Below are 18,358 nucleotides of genomic sequence, written 5' to 3'. Positions count from 1 at the left end.
CTCTTTACTGGGAAATGCTTCCCCAAGTGCTACAGCAAATGTTTAATCTCTGCAGGAATCAAAAGAGGCTGCACTCAATCTTGGATTGTGAATGCTTCACATCTATCAACAAAAGGAACAACCAGGTGCAGATGACCAAAGAAAATGGCGCTCAGTAAACTACAGACAAATAAATGCAAGTCAGGATGGATTGTTTAAAGTAAACAATATGCAACTGAACAAGTGCACAGTTATTTTGTATAGAGTGGCAATGATAAACAACTGACTAAAGATTGGAATAAAACACCCAAAAAAGGTGCAGTTAGAACTAATGGCTTTTATTATTCTCCAAAATATGACACACACATTCAGTGTTTCTTGCTTGCAGCTGCAACCTGCAGAAACAGAAATTTTCAGCAAATTAGTCAAGAAACACATATCAACTGTTCAACTTCTGCATACATCATCCATCTTTTTAATTCTTTCACAGGAATGCAGGTGCTACTGGCCAGGCTAGCATGCATTCCCTGGAGAAGGCGGCTGAGCCGCCTTCTTGCACCGTTGCAGTCCCTGAGGTGTAGGTACACCCACACTGCTGTTAGGAAGGAGTTCCAGGATTTTCACCTGTGACAATGAAGGAATGGCTGACATATAGAACATATAGAACATAGAACATTACAGCGCAGAACAGGCCCTTCGGCCCACGATGTTGCACCGACCAGTTACAAAAACAATGACCCACTAGCCTATACCATTCCCTTTTCGTCCATAAACCTATCCACAGATCTCTTAAACGCCCCCAAACTAGGCGCATTTACAACTGCAGCAGGCAGGGCATTCCAATCCCTCACCACCCGCTGGGTAAAGAACCTACCCCTGACATCCGTCCTGTAGCTACCCCCCCTTAATTTAAAGCCATGCCCCCTCGTGCTAGCTTTCTCCATCCAAGGAAAAAGGCTATCACTATCCACCCTATCTAAACCTCTAATCATCTTATATGTTTCAATAAGATCCCCTTTTAGCCGCCTTCTTTCCAACGAAAACAACCCTAAATCCCTCAGTGTCTCCTCATAGGACCTCCCCACTATACCAGGCAACATCCTAGTAAACCTCCTCTGCACTCTCTCCAAAGCCTCCACATCCTTCTTGTAATGTGGGGACCAGAACTGCACACAGTACTCCAAGTGTGGCCGCACCATAGTAGTGTACAGTTGCAACATGATGCTGCGACTCCTAAATTCAATCCCCCTACCAATAAACGCCAAGACACCGTACGCCTTCTTAACAACCTTATCTACTTGATTCCCAACTTTCAGGGATCTATGTACACATACACCTAGATCCCTCTGTTCATCCACACTATTCAAAGTCCTCCCGTTAGCCCTATACTCGACACATCTGTTGCTCCTACCAAAGTGAATTACCTCACACTTCTCCGCATTAAATTCCATCTGCCACCTCTCGGCCCAGCTCTGCAACCTATCTAAGTCTCCCTGCAGACTATGACACCCTTCCTCACAATCTACCACACCTCCGACTTTGGTGTCATCAGCAAATTTACTAATCCACCCAACTATACCCTCATCCAGATCATTAATAAAGATTACAAACAACAGTGGCCCCAAAAACAGATCCCTGAGGCACACCACTCGTAACCGAACTCCATGATGAATATTTACCATCAACCACCACCCTCTGTCTCCTATCTGATAGCCAATTCCTGATCCAACTTCCTAGATTACCCACAATCCCATACATCTGCATTTTCTGCAGAAGCCTACCATGGTGAACCTTATCGAACGCCTTACTAAAATCCATATATGCCACGTCAACTGCCTTGCCCCCATCCACCTCTTTGGTCACCTTCTCAAAAAACTCAATAAGGTTAGTAAGGCACGACCTACCTGCTACAAAACCATGCTATTTCTAATCAATTCATTACACTCCAAATAACTATAATTCCTATCCCTAATAATTTTTTCTAAAACCTTGCCCACAACAGAAGTAAGACTCACCGGTCTATAATTCCCAGCAAAGTCTCTGTTCCCCTTCTTAAACAATGGGACAACATTCGCTATCCTCCAATCCTCCGGGACTACACCAGAGACCAATGACGACCTGAAGATCAGAGCCAGAGGCTCTGCAATCACCTCTCTAGCCTCCCAGAGAATCCTAGGGTAGATCCCATCCGGACCAGGGGACTTATCTATTTTCAGCCCCTCAAGAATATCCAGCACATCCCCCTTATCAACCGTAATACTGTCTATTTTATACCCCTGCAACCCAGTGTCCTCCTCAGCTATATTCATGTCCCCCTGCGTGAACACCGAAGAGAAATATTGGTTCAATGCTTCTCCAATCTCCTCCGGTTCCACACACAACTTCCCTCTGCTGTCTGTAACTGGCCCTAATCTTGCCCTGACCAACCTTCTGTTCCTGACATACCTATAGAACGCCTTAGGATTCTCCTTAATCCTATCAGCCAAAGTCTTCTCATGTCCTCTTTTAGCCCTTCTCAACTCACTCTTCAACTCCCTCCTAGCCAATCTAAAGCTTTCTAGTGCACTACCTGAGCCCTCAAATCTCATCCGAACATAAGCCTCCTTTTTCTTTTTAACCATCGACTCAACTCTTTTAGTGCACCATGGTTCCCTAGATCTACCAGTTCCTCCATGCCTGACAGGGACATACCTATCAAGGACTCGCAGTAGCTGCTCCTTGAAAAAACTCCACATTTCGGACGTTCCCAGTCCCTGTAATCTCCTAGTCCAATCTATGCTTCCTAATTCACTCCTAATAGCCTCATAATTACCCTTCCCCCAGCTAAAACTACTGACCCGAGGTTCATGCCTATCCCTTCCCATCACTAAGGTGAACGTAACCGAATTGTGGTCACTATCGCCAAAATGCACACCAACTTCCAAGTCTAGCACCTGGTCTGGCTCATTTCCCAGCACCAAATCCAATATAGCCTCACCTCTAGTTGGCCTATCTACATACTGAGTCAAAAAACCTTCCTGCACACTTTGTACAAACACTGACCCCTCTAACAAGCTAGAACTATAGCAATTCCAATCAATATTCGTAAAGTTAAAGTCCCCAAATGGTCAGCATTTATTGCCCATTCCTTAGTTGCCCTTGGAGGGCAGTTGAGAGTGAACCACATTGCTGTGGCTCTGTGGTCACATGTAGGCCAGAAAGGGTGAGGACAGCAGATTTCCTTCCCTAAAGGACATCAGTGAACCAGATGGGTTTTTCCACCAATCTACAATGGTTTCATGGTCATCAGTAGATTCTTAATTCCAGATATTTTTTACTGAATTCAAATTCCACCAGCTGCCGTGGGGTGATTCGAACCCTGCTCCCCAGAACATTCGCACCATTAGAAGAACAGCACCTCTGCCCCTGCAGTACTCCCCTCAGTTCTGCACTGAGAATGTCAGTGTGAATTATGTGCTCAATTCTCTTAGTGGGGCCTGAACCTGGAATCTTCTGATTCACTTGAAATGTACGTATTCTGCTGGTCTCTCAGCCCACTTCACCTGAAGACTACATGCGATTTGGATGTACAGCGACACACAGTAGTGTATTTAGGATGTCCACTTACCCATGCTGTGGCCTAAAATGCTGAATCTATTCCAGTTCAAGGCTTGGTTGGAGCTAGTTAGGATTTAGTATCACAAGTAGGCTTATATTAACACTGCAATGAAGTTACTGTGAAAATCCCCTAGTTGCTACACTCCACCACCTGTTCAGGACTACTGAGGGAGAATTTAGCATGGCCAATGCACCTAACCAGCACGTGGGAGGAAGCCAGAACACCCAGAGGAAACCCATGCAAACACGAGGAGAACATACAGACTCTGCATAGACAGTAACCCAAGCCAAGAATTGAACCTGGGTCCCTGGCACAGACTGAAGTGCCATGCCACCCATGGCAGGTGATTTGGAGGGGAATCTCCAGGTGGTGCTCCCAGGTATCTGCTGCCCTTGTCCTTTGAGGTGGTAGACGTCATAGGTCTGCAAGGTGGTGTTATACAATATACGTGGGCTTATTTGTTAAAAAAGTCCAGATTGCATTCCTAATGGTTTGATTAGCTATTTCTCTGCACTAAAAATCTTAATTATTCAAGGTTTAAGAATCACTGTAAAATTTCATAACTAACACCATTCAGTAATATTCCCATCACCTTTCATCCAGATTTTATTAAGAGTTTATACAAATTGAAATTCTCACCTGACCAGCAATTCGGTCCAGGTCTCTCTGCCCTTGTGAAGTCAGTCTGCGGCCACTGTAGCAAAGACATTAATGCATAAAAATCAGCATTTTACTTATTCTGTTAAATTATGTTACACTGCTTGAGCTTGAAATGTTTGTTCACTTCAAATACTACACCTGCAACTCTGTGGGTTTACCCACCCAGATTGTAATATAGAAATAGGGCTTTGCAAATATGGGTCAAGTTTAGACACCAACCAAGCAGGACATCACAATGACGGAACTAAATTCTATAGACTCTACACAAGATGTGATAACAGGTCATGAGGATTCCACATTAAAAACACAGGCAGAATTGCAAGTTGTGCAATGGTATTTACCAAAGAAAAAAAAACCAAGGTGGCGATTTGATGAGCTCATTAAACTGCTAGCAATATCCCATTTACACACAAGGAGCACAAGCTCTGAAGTAGTATTTTTGAAGGAGGAACATTTCAAATGGAAGCGACCCTGACATGGATCTTGGCTACCTGAATGACACCAGTTGGAATCCAAGATCAAGTTTTAGCTTCCCTGGCTTGGGTTTGTTTTTAAATTTGAATTCTCTCAATTTCTAAAACTACATATACATCTTCCATGTTCCCTTAGCCCCAGTGACCTACACAGAGTTATCAAATTGCACTGGGGAGGCACTATCCACAGTAAGCAGTCTCAGAACACCAAGTTAAAGCCCAACAGGGTTATTTGGTAGCAACTGCCACTAGCTCTGAGCGCTGCTCTTTCGTCAGGTGAGTGGGAGTTCTGATCACAAACAGAGCATATAAAGACAACTCAATTTACATGAATAATGATTGGAATGAGTCTTTACAGCTAATCAAATCTTAAAAAGGTACAGACAATGTGAGTGGAGAAAGCTGTAAGCGACTCTGTGCTGTTGTGTCATGAAGGCCACCTTGGAGAATGCTTACCCGAGTATCAGAGGCCGAATGCTTGTGACTGCTGAAGTGTTCCTCAAGAGGAAGAGAACAGTCTTGCCTGGTGATTGTCCAGCGTGTTCATTCATTCGTTGTCGTAGCGTCTGGATGGTCTCCCCAATGTACAACCCTCGGGACATCCTTTCCCGCACCATGTCAAATAGACAACAGTGGCTGAGTTGCAAGAAGACATACCATGTACCTAGTGGATGGTGTTCTCACATGAGATGATGGCATCTGTGTCAATGATCTGGCACATCTTGCAGAGGTTGCTGTGGCGGGATTGCGTGGTGTCATGGTCACTGTTCTCCTGAAGGCTGGGTAGTTTGCTGCAGACAATGGTCTGTTTGAGGTTGTGCGGTTGTTTGAAGGCAAGTAGTGAGGGTGTGGGGATGACCTTGGTGAGATGTTCGTCTTTACCAATGATATGTTGAAGATTTCAGAGATGTTGTAGCTTCTCCACTGTGGGGAAGTACTGGACAATGAAGGGTACTCTGTCCACCGTGTCCCGTGTTTGTCTTCTGAGGAGGTCAGTGCAGTTTCTCACTGTGGCGCATCAGAACTGTCGATCGATGAGCCAAGCGCCACATCCTGTCCTTATGAGGGATATCTTTCAACATCTGGAGGTGTATGTTGCGATTCTCCTCATCTGAGCAGATCCTGAGTATATGGAGGGCCTATCCATAGGGGCTGGCTTCTTTAGTGTGTTTAGGTTGGAAGTTGAAGAAGTGGAGCATTGTGAGGTTATCCATGGGTTTGTGGTACAGTGAGGTGCTGAGATGACCGTCCTTAATGGAGGTGTGTGTCCAAGAATGCAACCAATTCTGGAGAGTAGCCCATGACGAGTGTGACGGTGGGATGGAACTTGACATCGTCATTGTTTAGTTGTTTCAGCGAACACCGCTCGACAATTACCAGGCAAAACTGTTCTCTTCCTTTGGGAATACTTCAGCACTCATGGGCATGCAGCCTCTGATCTTCATGTAAGCATTCTCCAAGGCCGCCTTCACAACACACGACAGCTCAGAGTCGCTGAGCAAAGACTGATAGCCAACTTCTGTACACGAGGACAGCCTCAACCAGGATCTCGGGTTCATGTCACACTATCTGTAACCCCCACAACTTGCCTGGATTTACAAAATCTCACTAACTGTCCTGTCTGGAGACAAAACACATCTTTAACCTGTGCTTAAAGCTCTCTCCGCTCACTGTCTGTACCTCTAAGACTTGATTAGCTGTAAAGACTCGCATTCCAATTATTATTCATGTAAATTGAGTTTGTGTCTGTACATGCTCTGTTTGTGATCAGAACTCCCACTCACCTGACAAAAGGAGCAGCACTCAAAGCTATGGTGTTTGCTACAAAACAAACCCGTTGGACATTAACCTGGTGTTGAGACTTCTTACTGTGTTTACCCAGTCCAATGCTGGCATCTCCACATCATGAGGCACTATTCCACAGGAAGTAGGAATTTAAATAGCAACCATCTTTTAACCAGATCAGATGAGCCAAAGGATCCAGGGATCTGATTATACAAAGTAGAGGCCATTAAAAAAAACAAACAGAAGGGGCTCACTTCTAGAGGAAGAGGAACAGAATGGAAAAGCTGTAGTACACACCCAAGGAGACCACATTCTACACAATCATAGCGTCCTAGTCTCCACATTCTGGAGGACAGAGGCATAAGGTAAGATACAAGAAAGATTTATCTCAGAGATCATACCAGAAATACTGGTTAGGTTTAGCTTTCCCAGGGAAAAGGAAGGCTGAGGTGTAGTGGTATTGTCAATGGACTAGCAGGGTAATGCTCTGGGGACCCAGATTCAAATCCCACTATGGCAGATGCAGAGATTTGAATTTTTAAAAATTTGTAATTAGAAGTTTAATGCTGACCACAAAACTACTGAAAAAGCCCATCTTGTTCACAAATGTCCTGTAGGGAAGGAAATCTACCGTCCTTACCCGGTGCAGCCAATGTGTGACTCCAGAGCTGCAGCAATGTGGGTGAATTTTTAAAAAGAATGCCCCTGAATCCCACTCGAGAGACTAGGTACGAGCAACAAATACTGGTCCAGTCAGCAATGCTAACATTCACATCATGATACATTTTGGAAGGAATAATTTGACAAGCATTCAATGAATGGCATGTCACTATGACGTTCTATGGAACAAAGGGACCTTGGTATGTTTGTCCAGATCTCTGAAGACAGAAGGGCATATTTATAGGGTGGGGAAAGGCATATGAGACATGTGTCTTTATCAACTGAGGTATAGATTACCCAAAAGCAGGGAATGTTGGCGTTGTAGAGAACTTTGGTGGGGCCACTCTTAGAATACTGCGCATAGTTCTGGTCAACACATTACAGGAAGGATGTGATTTCATTAGAGAAAGAGGAGATTCACCAGGATATTGCCTGGGATGGAACATTTACATTATGAAGAGAGATTACGTGGGCTTGGGTTGTTTTCGTTGGAGCAGAGAAGACTGAAAGGCGACCTGACAGAGGTATACGATTGAGGGACAAAAAGCGTGTGGAAAAGGAGTGGCTGTTCCCCTTAGCTGAAGGGGAAGTCACAAAGGGATATAGGTTCACGATGAGGGGCAGGAGGTTTTGGGTAGATGTGAGGAATTACTGTTCAGGGATCAGGAAAGGGAACACTAGCTGAATTCACTCTTTTTCTGAGGAAGCCTTCCAGTGGGTACCACAGCAAGACAGGAACATTTTTAAAATTTGAAAAATGCTGGCTTCTGGAGAAATCAGGCTCTGATTGGATTATTTTTGTTGGAGCAGAGATGACTGAAGGACAACCTGATCGAGGTGTACCACATTATGATCGACAAGGACAGAGTGGATATGGAGCAGCTTAGTTGAAGGGTCAATCACAAATTGACATGGGTTCAAGGTGAGGGTTTTTGTTTAAAAACACAGAAGGTGGTGATGGTCTGGAATGCGCTGCCTGGGAGGGTGGAGGAGGCGGGACGCCTCACATCCTTTAAAAATACCTGGATCAGCACTTGGCACGTCATAACATTTAAGGCTATGGGCCAAGTGCTGGTAGATGAGATTAGGTGGGAGTTCAGGTGATTCCAATGTGTCAGCGCAGACTTGATTGGCCAAAGGGCCTCATCTGCACTGTATGATTCTATGATTGCATGAACACGAAAAAAAAACAGATCGAGAGGTGACCTGATCAAAAGATTACAAAAAGGGATGGATTGGGCAAACAGAAAATCCTGCAAATTGTGACCAAAATGATTGCCCACCATATGAGAGTCCAAGGGTGAATTCCAAATAAATTTCTTCACCCAGACAGTGGAAGGTGGAACTGGCTAACACAAGGCAGGACTGATGAGAGTAGCAAGCTGTGGGAAGTTGGTTAAACAGAAGGGAAAAAGGCATAAAATAGGCTGACACGAACATCGACTGAACACCCATAAAACTGTTTAGTGAAAACACTGCTGAACTTACTAGTGGCAAGAGATTCACCAAGGGGCAACTGGCAATGACTATTTGCTTCAAATGGTCTGCCTCTGTACATTCTACAGAACACAGCAGTTCAGCAGGATCCCAGTGCTTTAACACAGAAACCTGGGAAATATCTCACTAATCTAATGTCACCAGGAAATGCAGGATTGCACACCCACGTTTATCACAATAGTTCCCTTACCCATTGGGATCCTTCTCGACCATCTTTAGTCCTTCGAGAGCCTGCAGTACCTTCCTGGCCACAGACTTGGAGCCACGGCTAAAGTGACTGGGCTTCACACCGTTCCGCTGGCGTCCACCGTAAATCTTGGTCATGGCGCCAACTCCAACGCCACCCCGCAGGTACAGGTGACGCACCGTGGAGGCTGAAACAAGCAAGGACTTGTAATGAGTTTGGGATTCCATCACATGCCACCCACCCCACTGCATTTGAGCTAGCATTTGTGGCCCATCCCTAACTGCCACCTGAACTGCATCTCCCACAGGGTTTGGCTTTGGGGTCAGACAGGGTTAGGGCAGCCCACACAGAGGATAACCAAGAGTAAACCGCATTGCTGTGGGTCTGAAGTTTCATGTAGAGACTTCCTTCCCCAAAAGGACATTCCTTCCATAAAGAACCCATTACTTCCTGGGCATCAGCCTGAACTTCTAGTTTACTAGCCCAGTGACATTACAGCAGGGGGGGGGGGGGGGGGGGGGGGTTTAAATGCACAAGACCATAAGACACAGGAGCAGAATTAGACCACTCGGCCCATCAAGTCTGCTCCACCATTCAATCACAACTGATATTTTTCTCATCCCCATAACTCCTGATCTCCTTATTAATCAAGAACCTATCTTTGTCTTAAAGACATTCAATGACCTGACCTTCAGTCTTCCGCAGCAAAGAGTTCCACAGATTCATCACTCTCTGGCTGAAGAAATTAATCTTCATCTGTTTTAAACGATTGTCCCTTTAGCTCGAGTTTGGTTCTAGTTTTTCCTACTAGTGGAAACATCCTCTCCACATCCACTCTGTCCAAGCTCTGCCATATCCTGTAAGTTTCAATAAGATTCCCACCCTTCTAAACGCCAACAAGTACAGACCCAGAGTCCTCAACTGTTCCTCACACGACAACTCTTCATTCCAGAGATCATTCTTTTAAACCTTCTCTGGATCCCTTCCAAGGCCAGCACATCCTTCCTTAGATACGGTGACCAAAACTGCTCACAACATTCCAAATGGCGTCTGTCCAGAGCCTCATACACCCTCAAATACATCCCAACTCTTGTATTCTAGCCTTCTCAACATGAATGCTAACATTGCATTTGCCTTCCTAATTGCTGACTGAACCTGCACATCAACCTTGAGAATCTTGAACAAGGACTCCCAAGTCCCTTTGTGTTTGATTTCTTAAGCATTTCCCAATTTAGAAATTAGTCTATGCCTCCATTTCTCCTTCTAAAGTGCATAACCTCAGACTTTTCCACGTTGTATTCCACCTGCCACTTCTTTGCCCACTCAACCTGTCCAAGTCCTTCTGCAGTCTCTCTGCTTCCTCAATACTACCTGTCCCTCAACATATCTTTGTATCATCTGCAAATTTAGCAAGTGCTTTCAGTTTCTTCTTCCAAATCATTAACGTATATGAAAAGTTGTGGTCCCAGCACTGGCCCCCTGATGACACTAGTCACTGACTGCCATCCAGAAGAAGACCCCTTTATCCCCACACTACCTTCTGCCAGTCAGCCAATCCTCTATCCATGCCAGGATCTTACCCTTAACACCATAGGTTCTTAACATATGTAACAGTATCCTACGTGGCACCTTGACAAAGACCTTTTGGAAATCTAAATTAATTATGTCCACTGGCTCTCCTTATCTATCTTCCTTGTTACCTCCTCAAAGAAGTCCCGACAGATTTGTCAGACACAATCTCCCTTTGATGAAGCTGTGCTGACCCAATCCTACCTTATCATGCACTAAGTACTCCGCAATCTCATCTTTAATAATGAGCACTCGTGAGGCTGCATCTGGAGCACCATGTACAGTTTTGGTCTCAAGGGATACACTTTAAAAACAAGGGGTGTCCCATTTGAGGGGATGAATTCCCCCTCACCCTCCTGCTCTCAAAGGCCATTAAACTTATGGAACTCTTTTTGCAGATAGGAGGAGAGGCTGGCTCACGTCACTAAATTTATTCAAGGCTGCATTAGCCCGATTTGTGATGGAAAGGAATTCAAAGGTTTTAAGGAAATTGGGGTTATTGGCAGAATCGGATGCGTCACAATATCATTGACTGGTAGTTCCAACACGAGGGGCCAAATGTCCCACTCCTGATTCTTGCAATGGAGTGGCAGCAGCAGCAGATTTATTAGCAACTTTTAAATGGTCAAAAAGATTTGCAACATCACGGGGATAAGTGGGAGTGAGGCCAATTCGACAGCTGAGCCGGCACAGTGACAATGGGTCAAATGGCTGACTCTGCTGTTTTGACAACCTCCCTTTACAATACAGAGGTTCAAAACACTAATAAACTTAACCCAAAGAGATCAGTTATTGAGACAATGACTCCCTTGAGTTCCTGCTGGAAATACCCAACCGGTGCTGACTGCTGGGAGGACACAATGGGAATCAGCCATAGAATCCCTACTGTGCAGGAGGCCAATCAGCCCATCGAGTCTACACCGACCATCCAACAAGATCATCTTCAGTAAAATTACCCATAAGAAAATGCAAGTTTCACAACAGCCCTCAACAGAACAAAACATAACTGGCTCATTTATTTTTAAGAACAGGACTGGTTGAATGTTGGCCAGGACAGAACAAAACAAAATAAAAACATGGTGTTAAGATCTTTATTTTTGATGAAGGAGACAGTGCCCTCATACTGCAGTTCCGACAAGAGAGAAATAGAATTAATATTTTCAAATTCTCCATCAGAACTCAAAACAACTCAACAAGCATAACTGTTTTTCTCTCTCTGCCTTCACAGATGCTGGCTAACCTGCCTGAGAATTCCCAACTGGTTTTTGGTTTCAAGTTCCCAGCACCTGCAGTGTTTCACTTTATGACTCAGGTAGTGTCAGAGTGATTCAGGAATGGGTCGCTCCCTCTCACTTCACCAAAAAGTGCAACTTCCATTCCCCAGACGTGGGAGTGTGGAACTCAAGGCTGACATACTGAGGGAGTGCAGCATTGTTATGAGGGCTTAAGCCAAGGCCCCATCTGGCTGCTCAGGTAGATGGTAAAAGATACCATTTCAACCAGGGTCTTGACCAATATTTATCCAGTCAACAGCGCAAAGAAACAATCCTCTGGGTTATCACTGTTGCTTGTAGGGCTTACTGTACACACTGGCAGCCACCATTTCCTATATTACAACAGTGACTATACTTCAGAAGACGCTCCAGAGACATCCAGTGGATGTGAAAGTGTTATAGTTTCTATTATTCCCAAGTTGATCGCTGCAACAATAAGCCCTTTGAAATGGCGCAGCAAGCAACAGGAGCTGACCCATCATGTGCGGGTTGTGTATGGACAGGCTGTGGAAACTCAGCCCTTTCAGATATCACAGGTGATTTGAAGGGGTTTGCAGACAACTCTGAAATTGCCAGTGGGGAAATTGCGCTGATCGCACTCACCAGCTCGGGTGTAGAACCAGTTCTCATCGTAAGGTGCTAGTTCTTTGTGTTTGCCCAGCTTCACTACGTCAACCCAATCGGGCACCTTTAGTTTGCCAGACCTGGAAGTAGAGACAAATGAGAAATCTCCCTGGAAATCAGACAAATTTTAAAACAGCAAGTTCTGATACTGATCATTACCCACCCAAATGTTGAAACAAGACTTTTAAATTACATCACCCGGAACGGAGTGAGCTTGAATGAGGGAATTACAAGGCCCAGGCAGTTGAAGATGCAGCCAAAATGGAGGCAAGATTAAAATCTAGGCTATTAAGAAGCATCTGAAAACGGAGACGAAGATTCTGCAAAGGAACCACAGATGAGGTGCCTGAAGATTGGAGGGTGGCAATGTTGTGCCTTTGTTTAAAAGGACGGCAGGGAAAAGCCTGGAAGCTATAGGCCAATGAGCCTCACATCCGTAGTGGCAAGTTGTTAGGTGTTCTGAGAGACAGGATCTACAGGCATTAAGAGATGCAAGGACTGATTAGGGACAGGTAGCATGGCTTTCAGAGTGGCAAATCATGTCTCACAAATTTGATTCAGTTTTTTTCAAGGGGTAACCAAGGAGGTCAATGAGGACAGTACAGTTGATGTTATCTACTTAAGACTGTTAGCAAGGCCTCTGACAAGGTACTGCATGGTAGGCTGTTGCATAAGATTAAATCCCAGGATCCAGAGTGAGGTAGCCAAAAGGATACTAAATTATCTTGCTGACAGAAGATGGTTGTAAAGGTTGTTTTTCAAACTGGAGGCCTGTGACCAGTGATGTACCCTTGGGATCAGTGCTGGGTCCACTGCTTTTTGTCATTTATATTAATGATTTGGACGAGAATTTAGGAGGCATGGTTATGAAGTTTGCAGATGACACCAAGATTGGTGGCATAGTGGACAGTGAAGGTTATCTAGGATTGCAACGGGATCTTGATCAATTGAGCCAGCGGGCTGACAAATGGCCGAGTTATTTTAAATACATGCAAGGTGAACGAACCAGGGCAGGACTTAGTTAATGGTAGGGCGTTAGGGAGAATACAGAACAAAGAGATCGAGAGGTACAGGTTCATAGCTCCTTGAAAGTGGAGGCACGGGTGGACAGAGTGGTGAAGGTGGCATTCAGCATGCTTGGTTTCGTTGGTCAGAACATTGACTACAGGAGTCAGGACATCTTACAGAACATTAGGAAAGCCACACTTGAAATACTACGTAAAGTTCTGGTCACCCTATTGTAAAAAGGATATTATTAAACAAGAAAGAATGCAGAAAAGATTCACTATGATGCTACTAGTACTGGATGGTCTGAGTTATAAAGGGAGACTGGATAGACTGGACTCTTTTCCCAGGAGCTTAGGGGTGATCTAAGAGATGTCTATAAGATAAGGGACATAGATAAATTAGATAGTCACTATCATTTCTCAAAGGTAGGAGTCTAAAACTAAAGGGCATAGATTTAAGGTGACAGGGGAGAGATACCCACAGAGGATGCTGAGTGCCTGGAACAAGCTGCAGAGGTAGTTGTAGAGGCAGGTATAATTTTGTCTTTTTAAAAGCATTTAGACAATTACATGGGTTAAATGGGTATATAGAGGGATATGGGCCAAACTTGGGCAGTTGGGACTAGCTCAGTGGTTAAAAAAGGGGAGGCACTGACATGTTGGGCTGAAGGGCTCATTTCCATGCTGTAAACCTGTAAGACTATGAATCCTCCAGTGAAGCAAGTGGATCAAGAAATCTGGCAAGAACTACAAATGTAGCAAAACACGAGGCTAACCACTCCAGACACCAAATAAAAAGCCAGTTTATTTACTGAAGAACTGCCAAATTCTATGACAGAGGGGATCTGGTGCATTTGCACATTAATCTCAAAGTTAGCGTACAGGTACAAGTGATTAGGAGGGTTAAGTGGAACGTTAAGTGGAAGGTGAGAGGGCATGGGATCCAAGGGGCTTTGGCCTTGTGGATCCAGAACTGGCTTGCCTGCAGAAGGCAGAGAGTGGTTGTGGATGGGTCTTTTTCTGCATGGAGGTCAGTCACCAGTGGAGTGCCCCAGGGATCTGTTCTAGGACCCTTGCTGTTTGTCATTTTCATAAATGACCTAGATGAGGAAGTGGAGGGATGGGTTAGTAAGTTCGCCGATGACACGAAGGTCGGTGGTGTTGTGGATGATCTGGAAGGATGTCAGAAGTTGCAGCAGGACATAAATAGGATGCAGGACTGGGCGGAGAAGTGGCAGATGGACTTCAACACGGATAAATGTGTAGTCGTCCATTTTGGCAGGACCAATGGGATGAACGAGTACACTATCAAGGGCAGGAGTCTTAGTAGTGTTGAAGAGCAGCAGGATCTTGGGGTCCGGGTCCACAGGACTCTTAAATCGGCCTCGCAGGTGGAGGATGTGGTCAAGAAGGCGTATGGTGTACTGGCCTTCATTAATCGAGGGATTGAGTTTAGGAGTCAGGAGGTAATGCTGCAACTTTATAAGACCCTTGTCAGGCCTCACTTGGAGTACTGTGCGCAGTTCTGGTCGCCTCACTATAGGAAGGACGTAGAAGCTATTGAAAGGGTACAGAGGAGATTTACAAGGATGTTGCCTGGATTGGGAGGCATGCCTTATGAAGATAGGTTGAGGGAGCTGGGACTCTTCTCCCTGGAGAGAAGGAGGTTGAGAGGCGACCTGATAGAGGTTTATAAAATGTTGAGAGGAATAGATAGGGTGGATTCTCAGAGGCTATTTCCCCGGTTGAAATGGTCGCTACGAGAGGACACAGATTTAAGGTGCGGGGAGGCAAGTACAGAAGTGATGTTAGGGGTAAGTTTTTCACTCAGAGGGTGGTGAGTGAATGGAATCGGCTGCCGTCAGTGGCGATGGAGACGAACTCGCTGGGGTCTTTTAAAAGACTTCTGGATGAGTATATGGGATTGGGGGTTATAGATAGGTCTATGGATTGGTAGGTGTTGATGTGATCGGCGCAACTCGTGGGCCGAAGGGCCTGTTTGTGCTGTAGTGTTCTATGTTATCCTCTTATTGCAAGGGGGATGAAATATAAAAAATAGAAAAGTTGAACTGCAACATCCCAGTGTACCTAAAGGAGAGTGCAGATTTGGTCTTCTTACCTCAGGAGATATAATTGCACTGGAATTATTTCAGAGGGCATGACTGGGTTGATTCCTGGGATGAAGGATTTTGTCTTATGTGGAAAGGTTGAGCAAGTTGGGGTTGGTACCCATTGGTGTTCAGAAGAATTGAGGGGGGATCTGATTGAAACAGATCAGATTTTGTGGGGAGTTTGGCAGGGTAAATGCTGAGCGGGCACTTCCCCCTCATTGGAGGGGTAGGAGAGAATCTAGGACAAGAAGGGGAAGTTTCAAACTAAAAGGGTGTCCCATTCAAAATGTAAACAGGGAGTAATTTCTTCTCGGGGGAGGGGTGCTGTTCAGTCTGTGGAAGTCTTCCCCAAAGAAATAGTGGAGGTCAGGTCATATTCAAAGTGGAATCAAGAGTGATTTTCATCAACACAGGACACAAGGGTAATTTAAATCAGCCATGGTCTTATTGAATGGCAGGCCAGGATCAAGGGGCCAAATGGCCCCCTCCTGCCCCCATCTCTTATGATCTTAGGTTTCAGACAGTCTAGCCAGGAGGCAACATGGACTACCAGGGCCCCATGCAAGTTTGGGCATAGGCTGAAGTTGCAAATCAGTTTAAACTTATCAAAATTCACAAGTGCATGGATCCATTTACAATGAATTCCAGCACCTCTCAGACTAAAACAATGAAAATTTAGAAATAAAGAGGAAGATAACTTGTACAAGCTTCCTAAGCAGTTATCTGAAAGCATTCTTCAATCCCTGCTAACCAGCGCTGCAAACATTCAATACGTACTTCTTGAGAAAGGCACCCAGAGCTTTGACAAACTCCTGCTGATTCACGTCCTTAACTGTTACACCAGGCATCTGAAAAGAAACGAAGCATAGTGAGTGGACCAGAATAGAGAGCAAACAATTTAAAACACATCCTCTGCCCATCAGCAGGCCTCTCTGGGCAGGAGAGGTGTTTTATTCCTCTCCATCGCATGCATAGGACAGCTGTTTCTAGGTGGAGGTACATTCTAACCTTGCTCAAGTCCCAGTTGTAGTTTCATAATCAAGTACTGAATCCACTCAGGCCCATTCACACACTCTTATCCTAGAGTGGCAGAAGATTTATTCACCTCAAGTGCCCAATCAATTTCTGTTTAAAAGCTCAATGACTTTCATAAAAGCACTGACTTCAGAGTGAACCAAGCAAGATTGAAAATGACTGCAGGAAACAGGCAACCCCAACCAACCCAGAGAAGAATGGGGCTCTTGGGATTGGATCACCACCGCAGGCTGTGAAAACCATATCCAAACGAGAACTGGAGTGGTTTCTGACCCAAAGACGTCAGAAACGGTTCAGCAAGTGGTGGCCCCTCATACAAAGTTCCAGCAGCTAGCTGGGTCAAAGGAATTTTCTAGAACGTTTCCCATCAAATAATCAGGAGGAGACATGGGTTTTGGGAGAGAACAAGAGAGAATTGAGGAGGATCACCACATATCTGCGTGGGTTTCTTCCAGGGGACTCCAGTTTCCCTGGTCAGGCGAGAGATGTGCAAGTTAAGTGGATAGGCTATGCTGAATTCTCCTTTAGTGTTATGGGGATTAGCAGGATAGATATGTGGTTGGAATTATTGTTCATGCAGGATTGATGGGCTAAAAGACCTCCTTCTGCACGAGAGGGAGTCTACAAACTCTCCCAAAGTACTGTTGTACACCCCCCCTCCCCACAAACAACAAAATCAGGACTCTGGAATTGTTCTAACCATCTTCAACCACATCCCCATATCTTCACCACCCCCCTAGTTCTTATTCTCCCTCTCCATCTTCTAACCCCAAATAAATCCATTGTGCACACCCCCCACCCCCAAAATCACCCTGCTGCATCCATTTTCCTCCCTCCCTGGCCTACCTTGTCACATAACAGATGGATAGTTATTTCAGAAGGTACTTGCCTTTATTAGCCAAGGCAGAGTTTAAGGGAGGATATGCTGGATCCATATAAAATGTTAGTTAAGCCGCAGCTACAGTAAAGTTGGTTGTTCTACAAGGGGGATGATACAGTGAAGAAAGTGCAGAAGGTATTGACCAGGATGCTGTTTGGGTTGGAGTTTTAGTTATGGAGAGATTGGTAAGTACCTCCTATCCTCTATATCCAATGTACAAATAGCCATGTCTCTACTCCCTCGCCATGATGCCTCTAGTTCTCTGCCTCTACCCTTAGTCTACCATCAGTATATATCTCCCATCCACAACCAAACAGGCGGCCTTGTGCTTCCCCTGTACTCTCACTGTACACACACATCTAGTCTCTCCCACTCAGCATGCTGCCTCCTGCTCCATCCACAATCTATACCTCGCTCCAATCTCCACTCTCTCCCCCTGCTCTATCCCCTTTATCTCTCTCCCCCTTCCTCTCACCTTGCTGCCCCTGCTCCGTCCTGCTCTAACCCTGGTCTATAATTTCTATCTCTCCCTCACCTTGCTGCCTGTCGCCTCCTGCTCGGATCCAGGGAGGAAGAGGCCGGCACGGGGCCGCTCGCCCGCATTTCACAGGGGCCCCAACTCCCACCCTCTCGCGAGATCAGGGAGCTACGCCGATTGGTTGGTGGGCTGGGGAGGACGCGGTCCGACGAGCGGTACGTCACGCCCGCCATCTTTGTAGTGGCGGGCAATGCGACAATTAATAATGCAGCGGCCGGGGAGGGTGGCCATCTTAATATAGGAAAGGGCGGGGAAGGCGTCATGGCGTCCTGCATGACGTCCTCCAGCCGTGCGAAGTGACCCTGGAGAAGGGAGAGGCGGCGGCGTCCATCTTGGTAAAGGTGCTGCGTGAGCATCAATCTTTAGTGCCTGAAGGGGAGGCCATTTTGGTAAAGATAACCACCCGGCCGTTGAGCACGGGTGAGCTCAGGAGGAAGCCATTTCGGTGGAGGGAATGATCAAGCAGCGCAGAACAACAACT

General features: G+C 45.5%; 1 protein-coding gene across 1 annotated transcript; it reads right to left on the bottom strand.

The window, feature by feature from the left end:
• Positions 1 to 301: 301 nt before the first annotated feature.
• Positions 302 to 17,962, bottom strand: rps19 (ribosomal protein S19). The gene is made up of 6 exons (XM_080182367.1): positions 17,875 to 17,962; positions 16,202 to 16,272; positions 12,286 to 12,386; positions 8,843 to 9,026; positions 4,217 to 4,271; positions 302 to 374 (listed from the first exon to the last, which is right to left on the bottom strand). Exons 2-6 carry the CDS (start codon positions 16,270 to 16,272, stop codon positions 348 to 350), a joined length of 438 nt encoding a protein of 145 aa, XP_080038493.1. The 5' UTR covers positions 17,875 to 17,962; the 3' UTR covers positions 302 to 347.
• Positions 17,963 to 18,358: the final 396 nt, after the last annotated feature.

Source organism: Carcharhinus amblyrhynchos, unplaced genomic scaffold (assembly GCF_965287045.1).
Source record: "Carcharhinus amblyrhynchos unplaced genomic scaffold, sCarAmb.v2.hapA scaffold_53, whole genome shotgun sequence".
Taxonomy (NCBI): domain Eukaryota; kingdom Metazoa; phylum Chordata; class Chondrichthyes; order Carcharhiniformes; family Carcharhinidae; genus Carcharhinus; species Carcharhinus amblyrhynchos.
Note: the sequence above shows the minus strand (reverse complement) of the source record. Positions and strands in the feature narration are given on the sequence as shown.

Coding starts and splice junctions, on each gene's coding strand:
- rps19 (XM_080182367.1), bottom strand. CDS start 16,272: ATGCCTGGTGTAACAGTTAAGGACGTGAATCAGCAGGAGTTTGTCAAA. Junction 12,387..16,201: donor CTGGGTGCCTTTCTCAAGAA/GTACGTATTGAA, acceptor CTCTACTTCCAG/GTCTGGCAAACTAAAGGTGC. Junction 4,272..8,842: donor GTCGAGAAGGATCCCAATGG/GTAAGGGAACTA, acceptor TCTTTGCTACAG/TGGCCGCAGACTGACTTCAC.